The sequence below is a fragment of the Xyrauchen texanus genome, chromosome 6 (assembly GCF_025860055.1).
Source record: "Xyrauchen texanus isolate HMW12.3.18 chromosome 6, RBS_HiC_50CHRs, whole genome shotgun sequence".
Lineage (NCBI taxonomy): Eukaryota > Metazoa > Chordata > Actinopteri > Cypriniformes > Catostomidae > Xyrauchen > Xyrauchen texanus.
In genome coordinates this window covers 28,955,168-28,972,741 of record NC_068281.1, presented here as the reverse complement: position 1 = coordinate 28,972,741, position 17,574 = coordinate 28,955,168, and the positions used below count along the sequence as shown (strand labels likewise).

General features: G+C 40.5%; 1 protein-coding gene and 1 pseudogene across 3 annotated transcripts in view; one reads left to right on the top strand and one right to left on the bottom strand.

Moving 5' to 3' along the window:
• The window catches only part of LOC127644497 (protein Niban 1-like), a 66,102-nt gene extending 51,447 nt beyond the window's left edge, over positions 1-14,655 (top strand). For 2 of the 3 annotated variants that reach the window (XM_052127672.1, XM_052127671.1), the window contains one exon: positions 9,497-11,110. In XM_052127672.1, the coding sequence (XP_051983632.1) occupies positions 9,497-10,104 (608 nt within the window). In that variant the 3' untranslated portion in view covers positions 10,105-11,110. Of the gene's footprint in view, positions 1-9,496; positions 11,111-14,233 lie in introns of those variants that run through there. The other variant, XR_007970669.1, reaches the window with a different exon arrangement.
• The window catches only part of LOC127645695 (kinesin-associated protein 3-like), a 50,628-nt pseudogene continuing 46,841 nt past the window's right edge, over positions 13,788-17,574 (bottom strand).

The following is a 17,574-nucleotide window of genomic DNA, read 5'->3' as shown; positions in this document are numbered from 1 at the left end:
TTTTTATATTTTCATATACACTTTCACATCATAACACTAAGTTAGCCTATACTTTTTTTATAACCTTAACAAGATTTACCTCAAATGCAGTTTTCATTACCATTGTTTTTCCCAACAGTGGATGAATTGAGCTCTGCCACACATCCCAAAGTGAAATTATCAATTTAAAACCTCAAAAAGATAAAGGGATAGTTGACCCTAAAATGAAAATTCTCTCATCATTTATTCACCCTCATGCCATCCCAGATGTGTATGACTTTCTTTCTTTCGCTGAACACAAACAGAGGTTTTTAGAAGAATATTTCTGCTCTGTAGGTCCATACAATGCAAAAGAACAGGGTCTAAAACGCAGATGCTCCAAAAAGCACACAAAGGCAGCATAAAAGTGGTGGTGGTGTACTGGTCTAAGCACATAACTGGTAATCTGGTAATCAGAAGGACGTTGGTTCTAGCCCCACAGCCACCACCATTGTGTCCTTGAGCAAGGCACTTAACTCCAGATTGCTCTGGGGGGATTGTCCCTGTAATAAGTGCACTGTAAGTCGCTTTGGATAAAAGCGTCTGCCAAATGCATAAATGTAAAAAATGTAAATGTAATAAAAGTTATCCATAAGTGGTTGAATCAGTACCTTCTGAAGTGATCTACTTTATTTTGGGTGAGAACAGACCAAAATGTAACTCCTTTTTTACTGCACATCTTGCAATTACAGTCTACAGGATCTATCTTGATTTAAAACTCGATTACTGTACACTTACAAGTAGAGACCGCAGAATGCTAGATGGCGCTGGGAAATATAATCAAGCTTGAAATCATGATTGCCAATAATACAGCTGATGTCAAGATTTAAGGCCATTGCACACTGAGTCCGAAATTCGCATCCGAAATTTTCGCACGTTAAAAAAAAAATTCGACCTCACGTTATTTCAATCACGCTTGCACACTGCCTCCGAAACTTTCGTCCGTAATAAAAAAATTCGGATCGGGTTCGATTTTCTGCATTTTTCGCATCCACAGCCAGCATTTTGAGAGGTTTTTTGACAAATCGGAGCCACCGTACAAGTGACCGGCAAAATCCAGAATGGCGTCTGACAAGTTGATACACTTCGTCTCGCAGCACAAAGTACTGTATGAAAAACAAAATGCGGATTACAAAAACACTGAATATGCGCAGTCCTTTCAGTTTCGGTTTTCAATTCGATCAAGTGTATGTTCTCTCGATCGGAATAGAAAAGGAATAAACCTCCCCTTTCAATCAGATCGAAATTTCGGATCGATTTAGGTGTGATTGAGCAGCCAATTCGATTACTATTGTATTATTAGGGTACAAAATATAACCTGTATACAGCTGATCTGTCTGCCCAGCGCTTCCGCCGGCTGTGTGTGTGTGTGTGTGTGTGTGTGTGTGTGATAGCTACCTTAGACATACTGCCAGTCTCTGTTCAGGATCGATTGGCTCACGGAAATTTGTAGTCTTCTTTTTAATGTGTGGCTCCAGTATCGCTAGCAAAGCATCAAACTTTTCCACAGACATTCTGATTCTGAGGTAAATTTTGAATCGCTCGGGATAATTTCGCAACTCCTTGATAAGGAGCTGAAACTCTCCTTCCGCTCGGCGCAATCTCAGGATTGGATGGACCCAATATTTCCTCTTTCTTTTTCTCTTTTAAAGAAGAGAGAGGGCAACAAAATCATCCTCACTGCTTGACAAATCCATTTTGTATTTTTTGCGTTTTTTTCCGCAAAGGTTTAATAAATACGCATCGGACTCAGTGTGCAAGGTTTCTGTGCGTGACGAATTTTTAGGCTGATGAACATGAAAAAACGCATACGAAAATTTCGGACTCAGTGTGCAATGGCCTTTACAGTAAAAAAGGACTTGAATATTGATCTGTTTCTTACCCACACCTATCATATCACCCTCTGGTATAAGTCCTATCTCTCAGGTAGGTTCTTCAAGGTAGCCTGGAGAGGTGAGATGTCCAAGTCATGTCAGCTTCTTAGTGGGGTACTTCAGGGCTCAGTGCTTGGGCCACTTCTCTTCATAATATACACAACATCACTGGGACCCATCATTCAAGCACATGGGTTCTCTTACCACTGCTTCGCCGATGGCTCTCTCACAGCTCTAGGCCCTAGGCTTGTCTTTCTAGCCCAACAACACCACAGTGACTGCTCGAATCTCAGCCTGTTTGGCAGACATCTCAGCCTGAATGAAGGAACACCCTTTACAACTTAACCCAGCGAAGACTGAGCTCCTCGTCTTTCCAGCCAACCCTGCTGTTGAACACAACATCACCATTCAGCTATGTTCAACTACAATAACACCTTCCAAAACGGTCAGAAATCTAGGGGTAATCATCGACAATCAACTCAATTTAACAGACTACATCTCAAAGATAGCATGATCATGTAGATTTACACTACAATATCTGGAAAACAAGACCCTTTCTCTCTGAACATGCCACACAACTTCTTGTTCAGTCACTTGTCATAACTAGACTGGACTACTGTAACACTCTCATTCCAGGCTTCCCTGCATGCGCAATTAGGCCCCAGCAAATGATACAAAATGCAGCAGCATGTCTGGTCTTAAATGAACCAAAGAGAGCTCCTTGTCTTTCTTTACTGGCTGCCGGTTGATGCACATATCAAATTCAAGGCTCTGATGCTGGCATACAGAATAGTCACTGGGTCTGCTCCAGCATACCTAAAATCATTTCTGCAGAGCTACGTACCCACCAGAAGTCTGTGGTTGGCTAATGAGCGGCATCTTGTTGTACCAACATAAATTGGCACCAAAACACTTTCGATTTCACTGTATCGCATTAGTGGAATGACCTTCCCAACACCTTCCTTGAAGCAGACTCACTCTCTATCTTAAAAAAATGGCTAAAAGCACATCTTTGCCGGTGTGCGGAGGGAGGTAAGTGCTTTGAGTTTTCTCTCAGCACCAAAACCTAGGGACGCGCTTTTGCCTTCCGACGCCACACTACCTGCCCCACTGCGAAGCCTCGCCAGGTACATCAAAAATGTTCGCCCCCTTAGTGCCCCTCGCACGGAGCTTGGATGCGTGGCTCTCACTTCCCAACACGTCGCGCTGGCTGGCCAGGACCACTTGGCTCGGCACCTTTCAGTGGTGTCTGCTTTACCTCGGTGCACGGCGAATATGCCAACACACTACGCGGAGATCGCAATCCTCTTACTCAAAGACGCAATAGAGCCTGTCACTCCAGCCGAAATGAAGAAGGGTTTCTACAGCACTTACTTCATCATACCCAAGAAAGGCAGCGGCTTATGACCGATCTTGGACTTTTTCAACCGGCATTGCACAAACTCCCGTTCAAAATGCTCACGCAAAGACACATTCTAACTTGCGTCCGGCATCAAGATTGGTTCGCAGCGGTAGACCTGAAGGACGCGTACTTCCATGTCTCTATCTTGCCTCGACACCGACCCTACGGTTTGTGTTCGACGGCAAGGCGTACCGGTACACGGTCCTCCCCTTCGGTACATCCCCGTCCCCTCGCGTCTTCACGAAGGTCGCAGAGGCAGCCCTTGCCCCGCTAAGGGAAGTGGGCATCGATGACTGGCTCACCTTAGCCCACACTCGAGAGTCACTGTGCACCCACAGGGACCAGGTGCTCAGGCACCTCAGCCATCTAGGTCTTCAGATCAACTGGGAAAAGAGCAAGCTCGCCCAGGTACTGAGCATCCCTTTTTTCGGCATGGAGTTAGAATCCGTCTCAATGACAGCGCACCTCACCAGTCGGGGTTGATGCATTTGAGACCGCTTCAGCACTGGCTTCAGACTCGAGTCCCGAGGTGGGCATGGTGCCGCGGCACGTACCGTGTGTTTATCACCCCGGCCTGCCGCCAGACTTTCAACACCTGGACAGACCTCTGTTTTCTGTGGACAGGAGTCCCATTACAGCAGGTGTCCCGACGTGTTCTGGTCACCACAGATGCCTCTAAACTGGGTCTGGGTTGGCACATCAACTGCCTAGAGTTGCTGGCTGTAATCCTTGCCCTGCAGAGGTTTCTCACGCTAATATGGGGCAAGCACGTCTTGATTCGCTCAGACAGCACCGCTACGATAGCGTACATAAATCGCCAAGGCAGTGTGCACTTCATGATATGTCACAATTTGCCCGCCATCTCCTCCTTTGGAGCCAGCAGCGACTCATGTTGTTGCAAGCCACTCAGATCCCGGGCAACCTCAACACGGCAGTGGACGTGCTGTCACGACAAGGTATGCTCAACGTAGAGTGGAGGCTCAAAGCACAGATAGATCTGTTTGCTTCCCAAGATACCTCCCACTGCCCGCTCTGGTACTCCCTAACAGAGGCTCCCCTCTGGACAGACGTGCTGGCACACAGCTGACCCCGGGGGCTGCGCAAGTACGCATTTCCCCCAGTGAGTCTACTTGCACGGGTGCTGTGCAAGGTCTGAGAGGACCCTCTACTGGCCCACACAGACTTGGTTCTTGGATCGCATGCTCATCATGACAGCCCCTCCATGGCAAATTCCCCTGAGGAAGGACCTTCTTTCTTAGGGACAGGGAACCCTCTGGCATCTGCGCCCAGACCTCTGGAACCTCCACGTCTGGCCCCTGGACGGAATGCAGAAGATCTAAGTGGCCTACCACCTTTTTTTTTTTTTTTTTAACCTTTATTTAACCAGGGAAATAATCACATTGAGATAAATATCTCATTTACAAGTGAGCCCTGGCCAAGGTAGCAACACACAATATACATAACTACATAAAACAGATTACACAACACACACATACACAACAATAAAACAAGATTAAACGTTAAGAGCAAGTGCAGACAGATTTGAATAATTTGTTTAAATGTAACTTGAACTCATTTATAGAAATAAGTACATCAAGTTTCAATGAACTTTGGATCTCATTCCAAGCAGCTGATGCACTATAAATAAAAGCAGTTTTTCCAAACTCTGTCTTCATTAAAGGAACATTTAAAAGAATATATCTACTTGAACGTAGATTATACCCTTGAATATTAAAAGTTATTAAGCTATTCATATACTGAGGAAGCTGGCCGACTAATGCCTTATATACAAGTATGAGCCAGTGTTTGTACCTTCTTATGTAAAGTGAAGGCCAACCTACCATTTCATACAGTGCACAGTGATGAGTGTGATATTTTGTGCAAGTTATAAATCTTAGAGCAGAGTGATAAACAGAATCTACTGATTGTAAGAGAGCTTTAGTAGTGTTTCTGTAAAAACATCTCCATAATCTAAGATAGGTAAGAAGGTAGATTCCACCAACTTTCTCTTGGCTGACTGTGAGAAACATGCACTATTCCGAAAATAAAACCCCAGCTGTAACCTTAACTTAGACAGCAGTTGTTTAACATGTAATTTGAATGATAAGTCCTCTTCCAACACAAACCCTAGATATTTGTAAGAGGAGACCAGTTCTATAGAGTTACCCTGCAACGTGTAAATAGGTGGTGGAGAAGAATCAGTCTTATGTTTCCTAGAAAAGACCATATATTTTGTTTTCTTATCATTTAGGACTAATTTTAAAGAAAATAGGTTACACTGAACTACTTCAAATGCTTTCTGCAACTTTAAAATGAAATTATCAATAGAAGATGCAAAACAATAAATAATAGTATCGTCGGCATATAAATGGATACTTGCGTCTGATAGATTATCACCAAGATTGTTAATATATAATGTAAACAACAGGGGACCCAAAATGGACCCCTGTGGCACACCAGATTCAATGGTGAGCTTTTCAGAAAGAGACCCCTTAATTTGCACTCTTTGACACCTATTCTTTAAATAGTTCCTGATCCAACCTAATGCTGTTTCAGAAAGACCGATACAATGCAAACGCGACAAAAGAATACCATGATTGACTGTATCGAAAGCTTTAGTCAAATCAATAAACATTGCAGCACATGACCTTCCAATATCTAGGGCGCAGGTAATATCATTTAAGACTTTCATAGTAGCGGTTACTGTACTATGATTTTTTCTGAAACCGGACTGAAACCTAGATAAAATACTATTGTTAATTAAAAATTCCTTTAGCTGTTCGGTGACAATAGATTCTAAAATTTTAGCCACAGGTGATAGCTTCGAAATCGGTCTGTAATTATTTAAAATGGATGGATCACCGCCTTTCAGCAGGGGTACAACCAAAGCAGATTTCCAAACATCAGGAACAATATTCTGTTCTAATGATAAATTGAAAATATAGGCTAGTGGGCCAGCAATGATCTCGGCAGCCAATTTCAAAAAATATGGCTCAATTTCATCAGGCCCTGCAGACTTCTTGATGTCTAGATTTTTTAAACCTTTTAAGACCTCACTTCTTGAAATTGGAGAAAAATTAAAAATCGGACTATCTTCTCTCAAAAGAGATGGATTTGGTATAACACTCACAGGAATTTCTTTAAAAATAGAACTTGAAGAAATAAAGTGCTTATTAAAAATATTTACCATAACCATATTATCATTAATGAGAATATCGTTTGCTAAAATTTGGTCAGGAAAGTCAATAGATAATGTGGAGGGAGACAGTGATTTGATAGTTTTCCAAAACTTTATAGGATTATTCAGATTTTGTGAGGTTTCTTTTAAATAATATTCAGATTTAGATCTACGTACAAGAGCTGTGCATTTGTTTCTCAATACTCTAAATGCTACCCAGTCTCTTTCTGTATCTGAATTCCTCGCAGTGGCCCAAGCCAAATTTCTTTCATGAAGGAGTTCAGATAATTCATTTGAAAACCATGGATTATCGCGGCCTTTTACTCTGAAAGTCCTAATAGGTGCATGTCTATTCACAATCTTCAAAAATAAAGTGTGAAAATACTGCCATGCAATGGACACATCAGGTAATAAAAACAGTCTATCCCAGTCAGATGTAAACAACTCGTGTAGAAACCCCTGAATATCAAACAATTTAAAGTTTCTTTTAGTAATAATTCTAGGTTTTACTTTGGGAATTTTACAATTTCTTATAACCGCTATAGTGCAATGATCACTGACATCATCAGAAAAAACCCCTGTATAGGTGTATTTATGGGGTTTATTTGTTAATATAAGATCTATTAAAGCGGACTTACTTGGGTTCTTATGATTTGGCCGTGTTGGTGATTCAATGAGTTGAGTTAAGTTCACAGAATCACAATATGCTTTGAACTGATCCGAATTTGAGGTCAGCCAATTCCAATTCAAATCACCCAATAATACAAGATCTTTAGACAGTATGTCGTTTAGGACAGCTGACAGTGAGGTGAGAGCATCACTGACAGCTGCTGGTGGTCTATAACAACCACCTGCTGTCATAGACTCGATCAACCAAGCCAGAGCTCCCTCTACCAGGCAACTTTACGCCCTAAAGTGGCACTTGTTCACAAATTGGTGTTCTTCCCGATCTGAAGACCCCCAGAGATGCGCAGTCGCAGTCAGAGCTCTCGTTTCTGCAATAGAAAACGTTTCTCCCTCCACCTTGAAGGTTTATGTAGCCGCCATATCGTCTCACCAAGATTCAATGGTCCCTAGGGAAGTATGATCTGATTATCAGGTTCCTTAGAAGTGCCCGGAGGCTGAACCCTCCCAGGCCATGCCTGTTCCCCTCATGGGATCTCTCCATGGTCCTTTCAGGCCTTAAGAGACCCCCCTTCGAGCCGCTAGAATCAGTCGAGCTCAAAGCCCTCTCATTGAAGACGGCCCTCCTGATCGTGCTCGCTTCCATCAAGTGGGTTGGGGACCTGCAAGCGTTCTCTGTCAGCGACTCTTGCCTGGAGTTTGGTCCGGCAGACACCCATATCATCTTAAGACCGCGACCGGGCTAAGTGCCAAAGGTTCCTACGACCCCTGTCAGGGACTGGGTAGTGAACCTGCAAGCACTGCCCCAGGAGGAGCCAGACCCAGCCTTTGCATTGCTGTGTCCAGTGCGTGCTTTGCGTACCTATGTGGACCGCATGCAGAGCTTTAGAAGTTCTGAGCAGCTCTTTGTCTGCTTTGGAGGACAGCGGAAAGGGAACGCTGTCTCCAAACAGAGGCTTTCCCACTGGATTGTTGACGCCATCGCTTTGGCCTATCACACCCAGGGAATGCCCACCCCCTTGCAGGTTCGAGCACACTCGACGAGAAGTGTGGCATCCTTGTGTGCACTGGCCAATGGCACCTCCCTAGCAGACATCTGCAGAGCAGCGGGCTGAGCAACACCCAATATCTTAACAAGATTTTACAATCTCAGTGTTGAGTCAGTCTCATCCCGTGTTCTCTCAGAGCTGAGCACATAGAACTCGGGAATGCGGAATGTCTGACCGGGTGTTCCGCTTGCACATATCGCACTTCCCCTCCTCTGAGGTGATCACATGCGCTCTTTTCCAGCAGTAGAGTCCATGGATGTTCTTCCACCCTAGCCCTCTGGTCTGTGAATTCAGCGGAGGAATTCCCCGACCAGATCCACTACGGGTACTAAAATTACTCTGTACTGGAATAGGTGCTCCACAGGATGGGCCCTTGTGGATTAATCCCCTGTGTGTATTTTCTGCGGTACGGTCCCCTTACGGGCAGTCTCCGCTGCCCCAAGGTTCCAGTGTTTGTATCAACTCCTCCCTCTCAGCAGGTAGGATCTACCACCGCGCCTTTTCCACATGTGGCCTGAAAACCCATGTGACGTATTTCGCCACTCTTTACCTCCTCCCAGCCTTGTTTCCTTGGACAGTTCAGAGGTAACCAAGGCCTTCAAGAACATCCCCTAGTGTCGCTTCACTCGACACAACGTCTCGTTCCCTCCATCAGGGAAAGGAGGTTACAACAGTAACCTAGTCATACACATCTGGGATGGCATGGGGGTGAATAAATGATTATTTATGAGAATTTTCATTTTTGGGTGAACTATTGCTTTGATTTTTTTACTCCCCAAAGATCAGTTTAGTAATGATTTATAATAATTTAAGGAAATACATATGGATACAGTGTGGATCAAGCTTAAATGTCCTTTGTTACTTTACCCGTATTCACCGTATATTATGAAATTTGCAACATTTACAATCTACATTAAACATGAAACACACTAGATAGAGGTAACACAAGACTGCCCAGAGAGTTGAAATTATATTAGACTTTTTAAATTACACCAGTAAACACAGATTTTGCAGTCATAAAAAATACTAAAACTAAAATAAAAACTAACTAAACTGAAACTACAATACACTGAGAAAACTAAAACTAACAAACTGTGAAAAATAATGAAAAGTAAACTAAATTATTATGACAAATTTAATATAAAATAGAAATAAAATCTAAATTAAAAATCCAAAACTATAATAACACTGGTGTAACCTAATGTATTCAGGTTGATTTAGTGATGTTAAATAAAATTTTTGACTTAAAACCAGTTAATTTAGATGTTACCACATCTTTACCATTTTCTCAGTGTGACATATGAGTGAGAATACGAATGTTAATATATTCATATATCTGTTTGCTGTACAGTGGTGAAGGAGGCAGCCAGCTTGAAGAAGAACAACCTGATTGCTGACAGTACTGACCTGCACTGTGTTAGTCAGAGCAGCTTAGCTGAAAACCGGATTCCTCCACTTTCTGCCCCATCCAGCCCACCCAAAGAATTGGCGTCTGAGGCTCCCTCTCAACAGGCTGAGCAGAAGACCACCTCTCCATTTGAAGAAAAAATCATTGAAGAGACCCATCAGAAACATGATCTTTCAATCATTCCTGTGGTGAATATTACAGTGTGTTCTCCAGAATCTTTGGAACCTATATCACCATCAAGTGTTGCTGCAACAGTTCAACCAGAAGTTCCATCAATAATACTTAACAATTCATCTCCTGTTCTTGAGGTGTCTTCTTCCTTTGATGCCAAAAGAGTCACATCTGATATCGCCACTCCCAAACCTGACATCTCTGAGACTAATGCAGTATCAAACACATCTGATTCACCTACAACTAATCTAGATGGTTCCTCAATTAAATCTAAAACCAACTTATCTGCAGATGATTCTTCTTCTTCATCAGGACCAGAGAAACCTTCTGAAGTGCAGGATGGAGTTGAAGAGGAACCTTCATATGAGAGTCAGTGTTAAACCAGTAGTACTTCTTCCTCTGTTAGTTCTGACCGAGCCATCTATCTCAACTCAACAGAAGGAAGTGTTACAGAGGCATCTGAAACAGTGACTGTTGATGGTACTCTGTGTGTTAGTAATGCAACAGATGAGGAGAATAGAGATGCAATTCTTCAGTCTGAAATCCAACCTGACTCTACCTCAAATATCAATTAAGTTCACCCTGATGTATGTGTTAAAGACACTGACATAGAGACTCCAGAGGAAGCCAGGGCTTCCACTGGTAACACTGTGGATAACAGAGCCTGTGAGGCAGTGCCCTCTGGTGTTGAGAATAGAAGTTAAGCACAAGACACCAGCCATGTAGATGTTTCTACTCTTGACTCCTGATTTTACATTGGGGAGCGCTGTTGCTTTAACATCAGATCTGGAGAACCACAGTGACAGGGCAATGTGCACAAATCCACCAGAGCAGGACTGCACTGCTGGGGATGTAGACACAGAGGATACCGCTGACAGTGTGAAGGCTATCAGAGATTTCATCATGGAGGTAATCAAGTTAGAAGACACTGTAAGACCTTGTGTTGAAAACTAACAATGTTTGCATTTTAAAGTTGGAAAACTTTAGTTATATCAGTATTTTTATCAATAATCCTATTGTTGACATCACATGGTTTGACATGTAATAATAAAAAAAAAAACTCACATAGTAACCAAGTGCCTGTGTAAACACAATTTATATAGCTTATCTACTAACAATTAATCTTGTACCATATTGAGAGAAAAAAGAAGGCGGTTTATTTGTACTTGCAGTTTGTATTTGTATTCAGTATTATGTCAATGATTAAATGTAATATTGACACATTTTTCTTTATTTTTGAAACCTTTTGAGCCCCCCCTACAAAAATCAAATGACAAAGAACAAAAAAAAAATACCTTTTAGATGGTACACAAATGTTTTTAGGGGACTGATAACACTATGTAACACAATTTTTGTTCCTGGGTAGTAAGTGTTATTTCCTAATTGCTTATGCCTCAAAAGTATAGAAAATGGCTATTATTTCCCACAAACTTTGCTTTTGTGACCAGGACAGTGATATTATTAAATGTATCTATTTCCAATTAGAAAACAGGCAAATTTGTGTCTTTTCGTTCACATAAAGTCAGAAAAAAATGAATCCAAATTAACATGTACTTATACTAAAGTAATACAAAAATGACTACAAAAGATTTAGTCGTCCCAAGACCGCGACCAGGCTACGTGCCAAAGGTTCCTACGACTTCCTTCAGGGACCGGGTAGTGAACCTACAAGCACTGCCATGGGAGGAGGCAGACCCAGCCTTTGCGTTGCTGTGTCCGGTGCGTGCGTTGCGTATCTATGTGGACCACACGCAGAGCTTTAGAAGTTCTCCGCAGCTCTTTGTCTGCTTTGGAGGACAGCGGAAAGGGAACATTGTCTCCAAACAGAGGCTTTCCCACTTGATTGTTGACGCCATCGCTTTGGCCTATCACACCCAGGCCATGCCCACCCCCTTGCATGTTCGAGCTCACTTGATGAGAAGTGTGGCATCCTTGTGTGCACTTGCCACTGACACCTCCCTAGCAGTATAATGAGAACATGATGGGAGACTACATTTGGGGCTGATTCGTAAAGTGATTTACAGTATAATCATAAATCTTGAAAAACTACTCGCTTATAAATCTTTTGTAGTCATTTTTGTATTCCTTTATTATAAATACATGTTCATTTGGATTCATATGTTGTTTTTTCTGACTTTATGTGAACTAAACAACACAAATTTGCCTGTATTCTCAGTGAAAATAGGTACATTTAAAAATATCACTGTCCTGGTCACAAAAGCAAAGTTTGTGGGGAATAATAGCCATTTTCTATACTTTTTAGACATAAACAATTAGGAAATAACACTTACTACCCAGGAACCAACACATTTTTTTATTATAGTTCGAATCAGACGATCATATGATCACCATGTTGATGATTTTCTGGTCAGTTTTGAAAATTGAGATACTTTTTATAGATACTGTATATGTTGCTTGTCAATCATTGAGAGAGTCTCTAAAATACATTTCCACAAAACAGAAAGTTCATCAGTGCTTTTTTTTTATTTCTTCTGTCTTCAGTTAAGTTCAATTCACATTCAATTGTCAAATTCATATGATCATTATAGTAGCAAAAGCACAAGATCTTAGGAGGCACCTTCTGAGTCCTGAAATAGAGCTTTCCTGAATTCCATTGCTATAAATACAATAAACTTACATTTACAGTGCAGTGTTGTTCAAAAGTAAGACTTAAAAATGAACGGACAGGCTACATCTCAATCAGCAACATACAGAAACTAAGTACAAAAGATTACATAAAAGTTTTAACAGGCAGCATTTAGCACTTCTTAAAAAGCATTTGAAGACTCAATGATTCTTAAAGCATTGAATCATGTATCCCTGATTAAGTAGTCAATTTAATTCATAAATATATCCTGGGAATAGTGCCAACATATATAATCATTGATAGACACTAGGCATGGAACACAAAATTTTGCGATTATACACAAGTAGTGCAATGCAATTTATTTTTACAAATATTGAGCAAGTGAGGTTCCATTTTTGTATATGCAATTAGTTATTGGTTCATATATTTAAACAGTCTTCTTTGATTAATGTGCACTGGATATAAGGATATACAATTACTGGCCAAGAGTTCATTATCCCACAAACTCTTTTAGGATAAATGTTAGTTGGTCAATTGATTACATTTTAGCGGCTGATTATGGCAAATCTGTTTGGAATTCATGTAGTTAATATAAATATGGGAAGAGATTTAATCCAGTTTAGGGAATATACAGGACTTACTAATAAAGTGCACTTCCTAAAACCTGAAACAATTTTTATTTAAATAAATTAAGACTATCCTGAAATGAAAACGTTACCTTATGATCAATCATAAGAAACTTTTATTTCATTTGTGGCAACTCTGGAGCTTGCAGCACAATTTGGCTGTACTGTGTGTATGTCTGGAATGCAGTTTTAAAGCCCACTGCTATCCCTGAACCACAGAGCTTCAGGTAACAATTTATAATAACTTCCATTAATAAAATGAATAAGCATTTTTACAGTATATAATACCAGTCAATTATTAGTTCATGTACATAGTAGTTAAAATGTCATTATTTTCATACACAGTAACCCATTAAGTATTTTGACACTTATTCCACACACAAAAGTGTCATTCCACTACATAACAAAATATCAAACCAAGTGGCATTTATGGTATTTTTAAGAGAGATAGCACAAACACACATTCTCAAGCAATTTATGTATTTTTGAACTATAATTTGTTTTATATTTGAAATTATAAAATAAATGATATACTGCTATTTGTTTGAATATTCCACTTGGTTTGGCACTACATTTTGTCATTTAATTAAATGTATACATTGTTAAGCCTGTCGTAGTGTGCAAAAGTGTCCAAATACTTTTAGGGGACACATTCATATTTAAATTTATGTGAAGTACTGCCATGTTAAACTTTATATAGTGTTTTTTAATGACTCAGTGAAGTTATTATGAAGCATTACCAAGCATTTTGCATTGAGATGGGCTGGTATGGAGTGCTTGAGTTTGTTTCCAATTCTGGAAGAGAAACATTTACTTGTAGCTAGATGAAGATGTAATTAGCACAGTGGCTCTATCTGGTGGATCCATAGCCATGGAAGAATGGCTCGTCTGGACGAAAGCCGTAAGCAGTGGCAGGGCGTCCATTGGCTCTATTGCTGAGGAAAGAGATTTTAATCACATGAGTATAAACACAGATGGTCATGTTACCTCTGAGAGTCACTAGATGGCCTTCTACCATCCATTTGATTAGGACAGAGGGTACCAAGTGCATGCAGAAAGATAATTTTGAAGTTTTGTTATTCTAAACACACTATACATATTTGATCAGTTTGAGCACAGTGGTCATATTTCATAACCTGACACCAATAACAATTAGGTTAAGGTGACCTGAAAGTAAAACCAACATGACCTCACTAAGACATAAAAAAAGAAGAAAATAACAAAACCATTATACAAGTATAAAATGAAAACATTTAAATATAAAATATTTACCTGATGTATAACATATTTTTTCAGCCTTCTAAACGGGCGGCTGTGGCTCAGATGGTAGAGCAGGTCGGCTACCAATCGCAGGGTTGGTGGTTTGAATCCTGGCCCACATGGCTCCACATTCCGAAGTGTCCTTGGGCAAGATCACTGAACCCTGAGTTGCTCCCAATGGCAGGCTAGCGCCTTGCATGGCAGCTCTGCCGCCATTGGTGTGTGATTGTGAGTGTGGATGGGTGATTACACAGTGTAAAGCGCTTTGGTAACCTCTAAGGTTAATAAAAAAGTGCTATATAAGTGCAGACCATTTACCATAAACACAAAGAGTATGGGGCACGCATTTTCCTATGCATCACTGCCAAATACCAAGACATTAAGCAATCAGCTTTGCACACCAATGTAAGCCTTACCTCCAATATAAACCTCCATATGTTTACCAATGCTGACTGAACAGTATTCACTTTTGAGGTGCACTGGCTTCTATTAGCTTGAGCTAAACAACCTTATAATATATTACAATGACATTTCTCTTGACTATTATTATCAATCAGAACACTATAGTGGCATGTATTACCCATTTAAGCACAGAACTAAGAGCTGTGTAATAATAATCAGTACATTTTAGTGAGAAACCCTAATCTCAACATCACTGCTCTTCCTGTGGGTAAAATTAAAGCTTATTGTTAGACTGATTACAACCCATCAGGTACAAAAACAAGTACTTTTATGCTAAATATAGGATTTTCATTGCATTTGATGACAAACTATCTAATAAAGCAGCCAACTAATTTCTAAATAAATTTTAACCAACTGAATTGATCCAAAGATAATTTATATTAGATGAATAACATCAGTACAGCTCAACTTCACACAAATTTGTCACATTTTGACAACCAGAATGTATACTTTTTCAAGTACTTTCGTCTTCTTTTTCATTAGTATACATATAGTTTTATAATTTACAAACCAAAAACATTTTTGGCTAATTGTTCTGCTTGTGTTTTCTTTGTTTAAAATAAATGCCACTTGGTTTGATATTTTGTTATCTAATGAAATGCCATTCATACATTGTGGATTAAGTGTACAAATACTTGTTTAGGTCACTGTCTGTGCCCCGGTATGATCACACTGAACCAGAACTAGACTGGGTTAGTGGTGTTAAACAGAGGATAGATGTGTGACATTTAGGATACACATGTCCAGGAAAGTGTTGCGTTTCAAGAAACGAATTGCCTCTTGGCTATCCCTGCCTCGCTCTCCCTTCACTGCACCAACAGGTTCAGAACCACAGCCTTAAAATTATGAGCCATTTGCTTTGCCCCTCTGTGCCCACATTACAGTGTGTTGTTTTTTAGCCTTGTATGACCTCCAGTTATCAAACACAGCAAGCTCCTCTTAACCCCAACACTCACACACTCTCCTGTCTAAAATATGTCTTTCTCCTCTTTGGGGGTTTTCAGCCACCAATAAGTGTTCTGTTCCTATTTTTCTGATTCTGACACTTATATTGTACCTCCGTACTTGGCCTCTCTCTCTATGTGCTCACTAAGTAAGCTCTTCAGCAAGAAATACAAGCTTTCAGAACACAGGATAATCATCTACAGAAGCAACAGAGAAGCAGGTTTATTGCTGCAAGGATTTATAGTTGAGACTTATCAGTGCTCTTATTTCTATTTCAATTGGTTTCATCACTTCATCAATTATGAATAATGCCCCCTCTCTATGTCAGCAGAAAATTATACAATTAACTCAAAGACATATCCATATGAGAAAATCAATGTTGATGTGAATTTATTCTAGTTATAAAATGATATATAAGCTGCTTGGCCAATGAACAGAAGAGTTAGTTCATTGTGTCAGTTCAAGAAACCATTGACATCCTCGTCAATGGATAATAATTCATTTCTTTTTTAAAAAAATCCAAATTTTTGAACTGTATATATAGAGAATACACCCATGGACAACTTTATTACTGTAGATACACCTACATATTAGTGCGATTATCTAATCAACCAATCCTGTGGCAGCAGTGCACTGCATTAAATCATGCAGATACAGGTCAGGAGCTTCAGTAAATATTCAAATCAACCATAAGACTGATTTGAATCACAGAATGGGGAAAAATGTGATCTCAGTGACTATGTCTGTGGCATGATTGTTGGTGCCATACAGGCTGGTTTGAGTATTTCTGTAACTGCAGATCTCCTGTGATTTTCACGCACAACAGTCTCTAGAGTTTACTCAGAATGGTGCAAAAACAAAAAACATTCAGTGAGCGGCAGTTCTGCATACAGAAACGCCTTGTTGATGAGAGAGGTCAATGGAGAATGGCCAGACTGGTTCCAGCCAACAGAAAGGCTCCTCAGATAACTGTTCAATTTTAGTGAGCAGAATATCATCTCAGAATGCACAACACTTCGAACATTGAGGCGGATGGGTTAAACAGCAGAAAACTACGTTGGGTTCCACTTCTGTCAGCCAAGAACAGAAAGCTGAGGATGCAGTGGACAGAGGCTCACCAAAACTGGACAGTTAAAGACTGGAAAAACATAGCCTGGTCTGATGAATCTTTATTTCTGCTGATGTACACAGATGGTAGGCCCACTACAGCCTCAGCTTTCTGTTCTTGTCTAACAGAAGTGGAACTCAACATGGTCTTCTGCTGTCCATGCCCATCCGTCTTGAGTTTCGACATGTTGTGCATTCTAAGATTATATTCTGCTCACTACAATTGTACAGTGGTAATCAGAATTACCGTAGCCTTTCTGTCAGCTGGAACCAGTCTTGCCATTCTCCGTTGACCTCTCTCATCAATAAGGCGGAACAACAGAGCTCAGTTTTTCACAATTCTTGACTTTCAATCGTAGAAAATATTTCCTGTCTTGACTCATGATTCACAAATCAAACATCACTTCTTTTTTTAACTTTTATGAACAAGATGTCATGATTTACACAGAAGAAAGTCATATGGGTTTGGAACTAACAGAATTAGGACTTTTTGGGTGCACTATTCTTTCAAACGCTCTTAGAAGAGCTGTATCCAGAGGCGGCGGCAGCCGATTTTGCCGGGGCTTCAGCCCCGAATGTTTTGAGTGTAGCCCCGAATGTATTTTGAAAAGTTGACTGACAAATGTGAAACTGGACAATAGCCTATGTAAACCCCCGAAATCATAAGTTGCCTTATTTCATTGTGCTTTGGCTTTGCACATACTGCATACAGCCTGTAAAAATAGACATAGGCATAATCTAGCCTATAGAATAAGTTCCTTTGCTATCGGTAGCCTATGGGCGACTCCGTTTCTTCCTCTCTGTTGAATATGCAGCAGGTAGAGGAGGAGCTTGCACAGTCGTTGACATAAACTAACGTTACT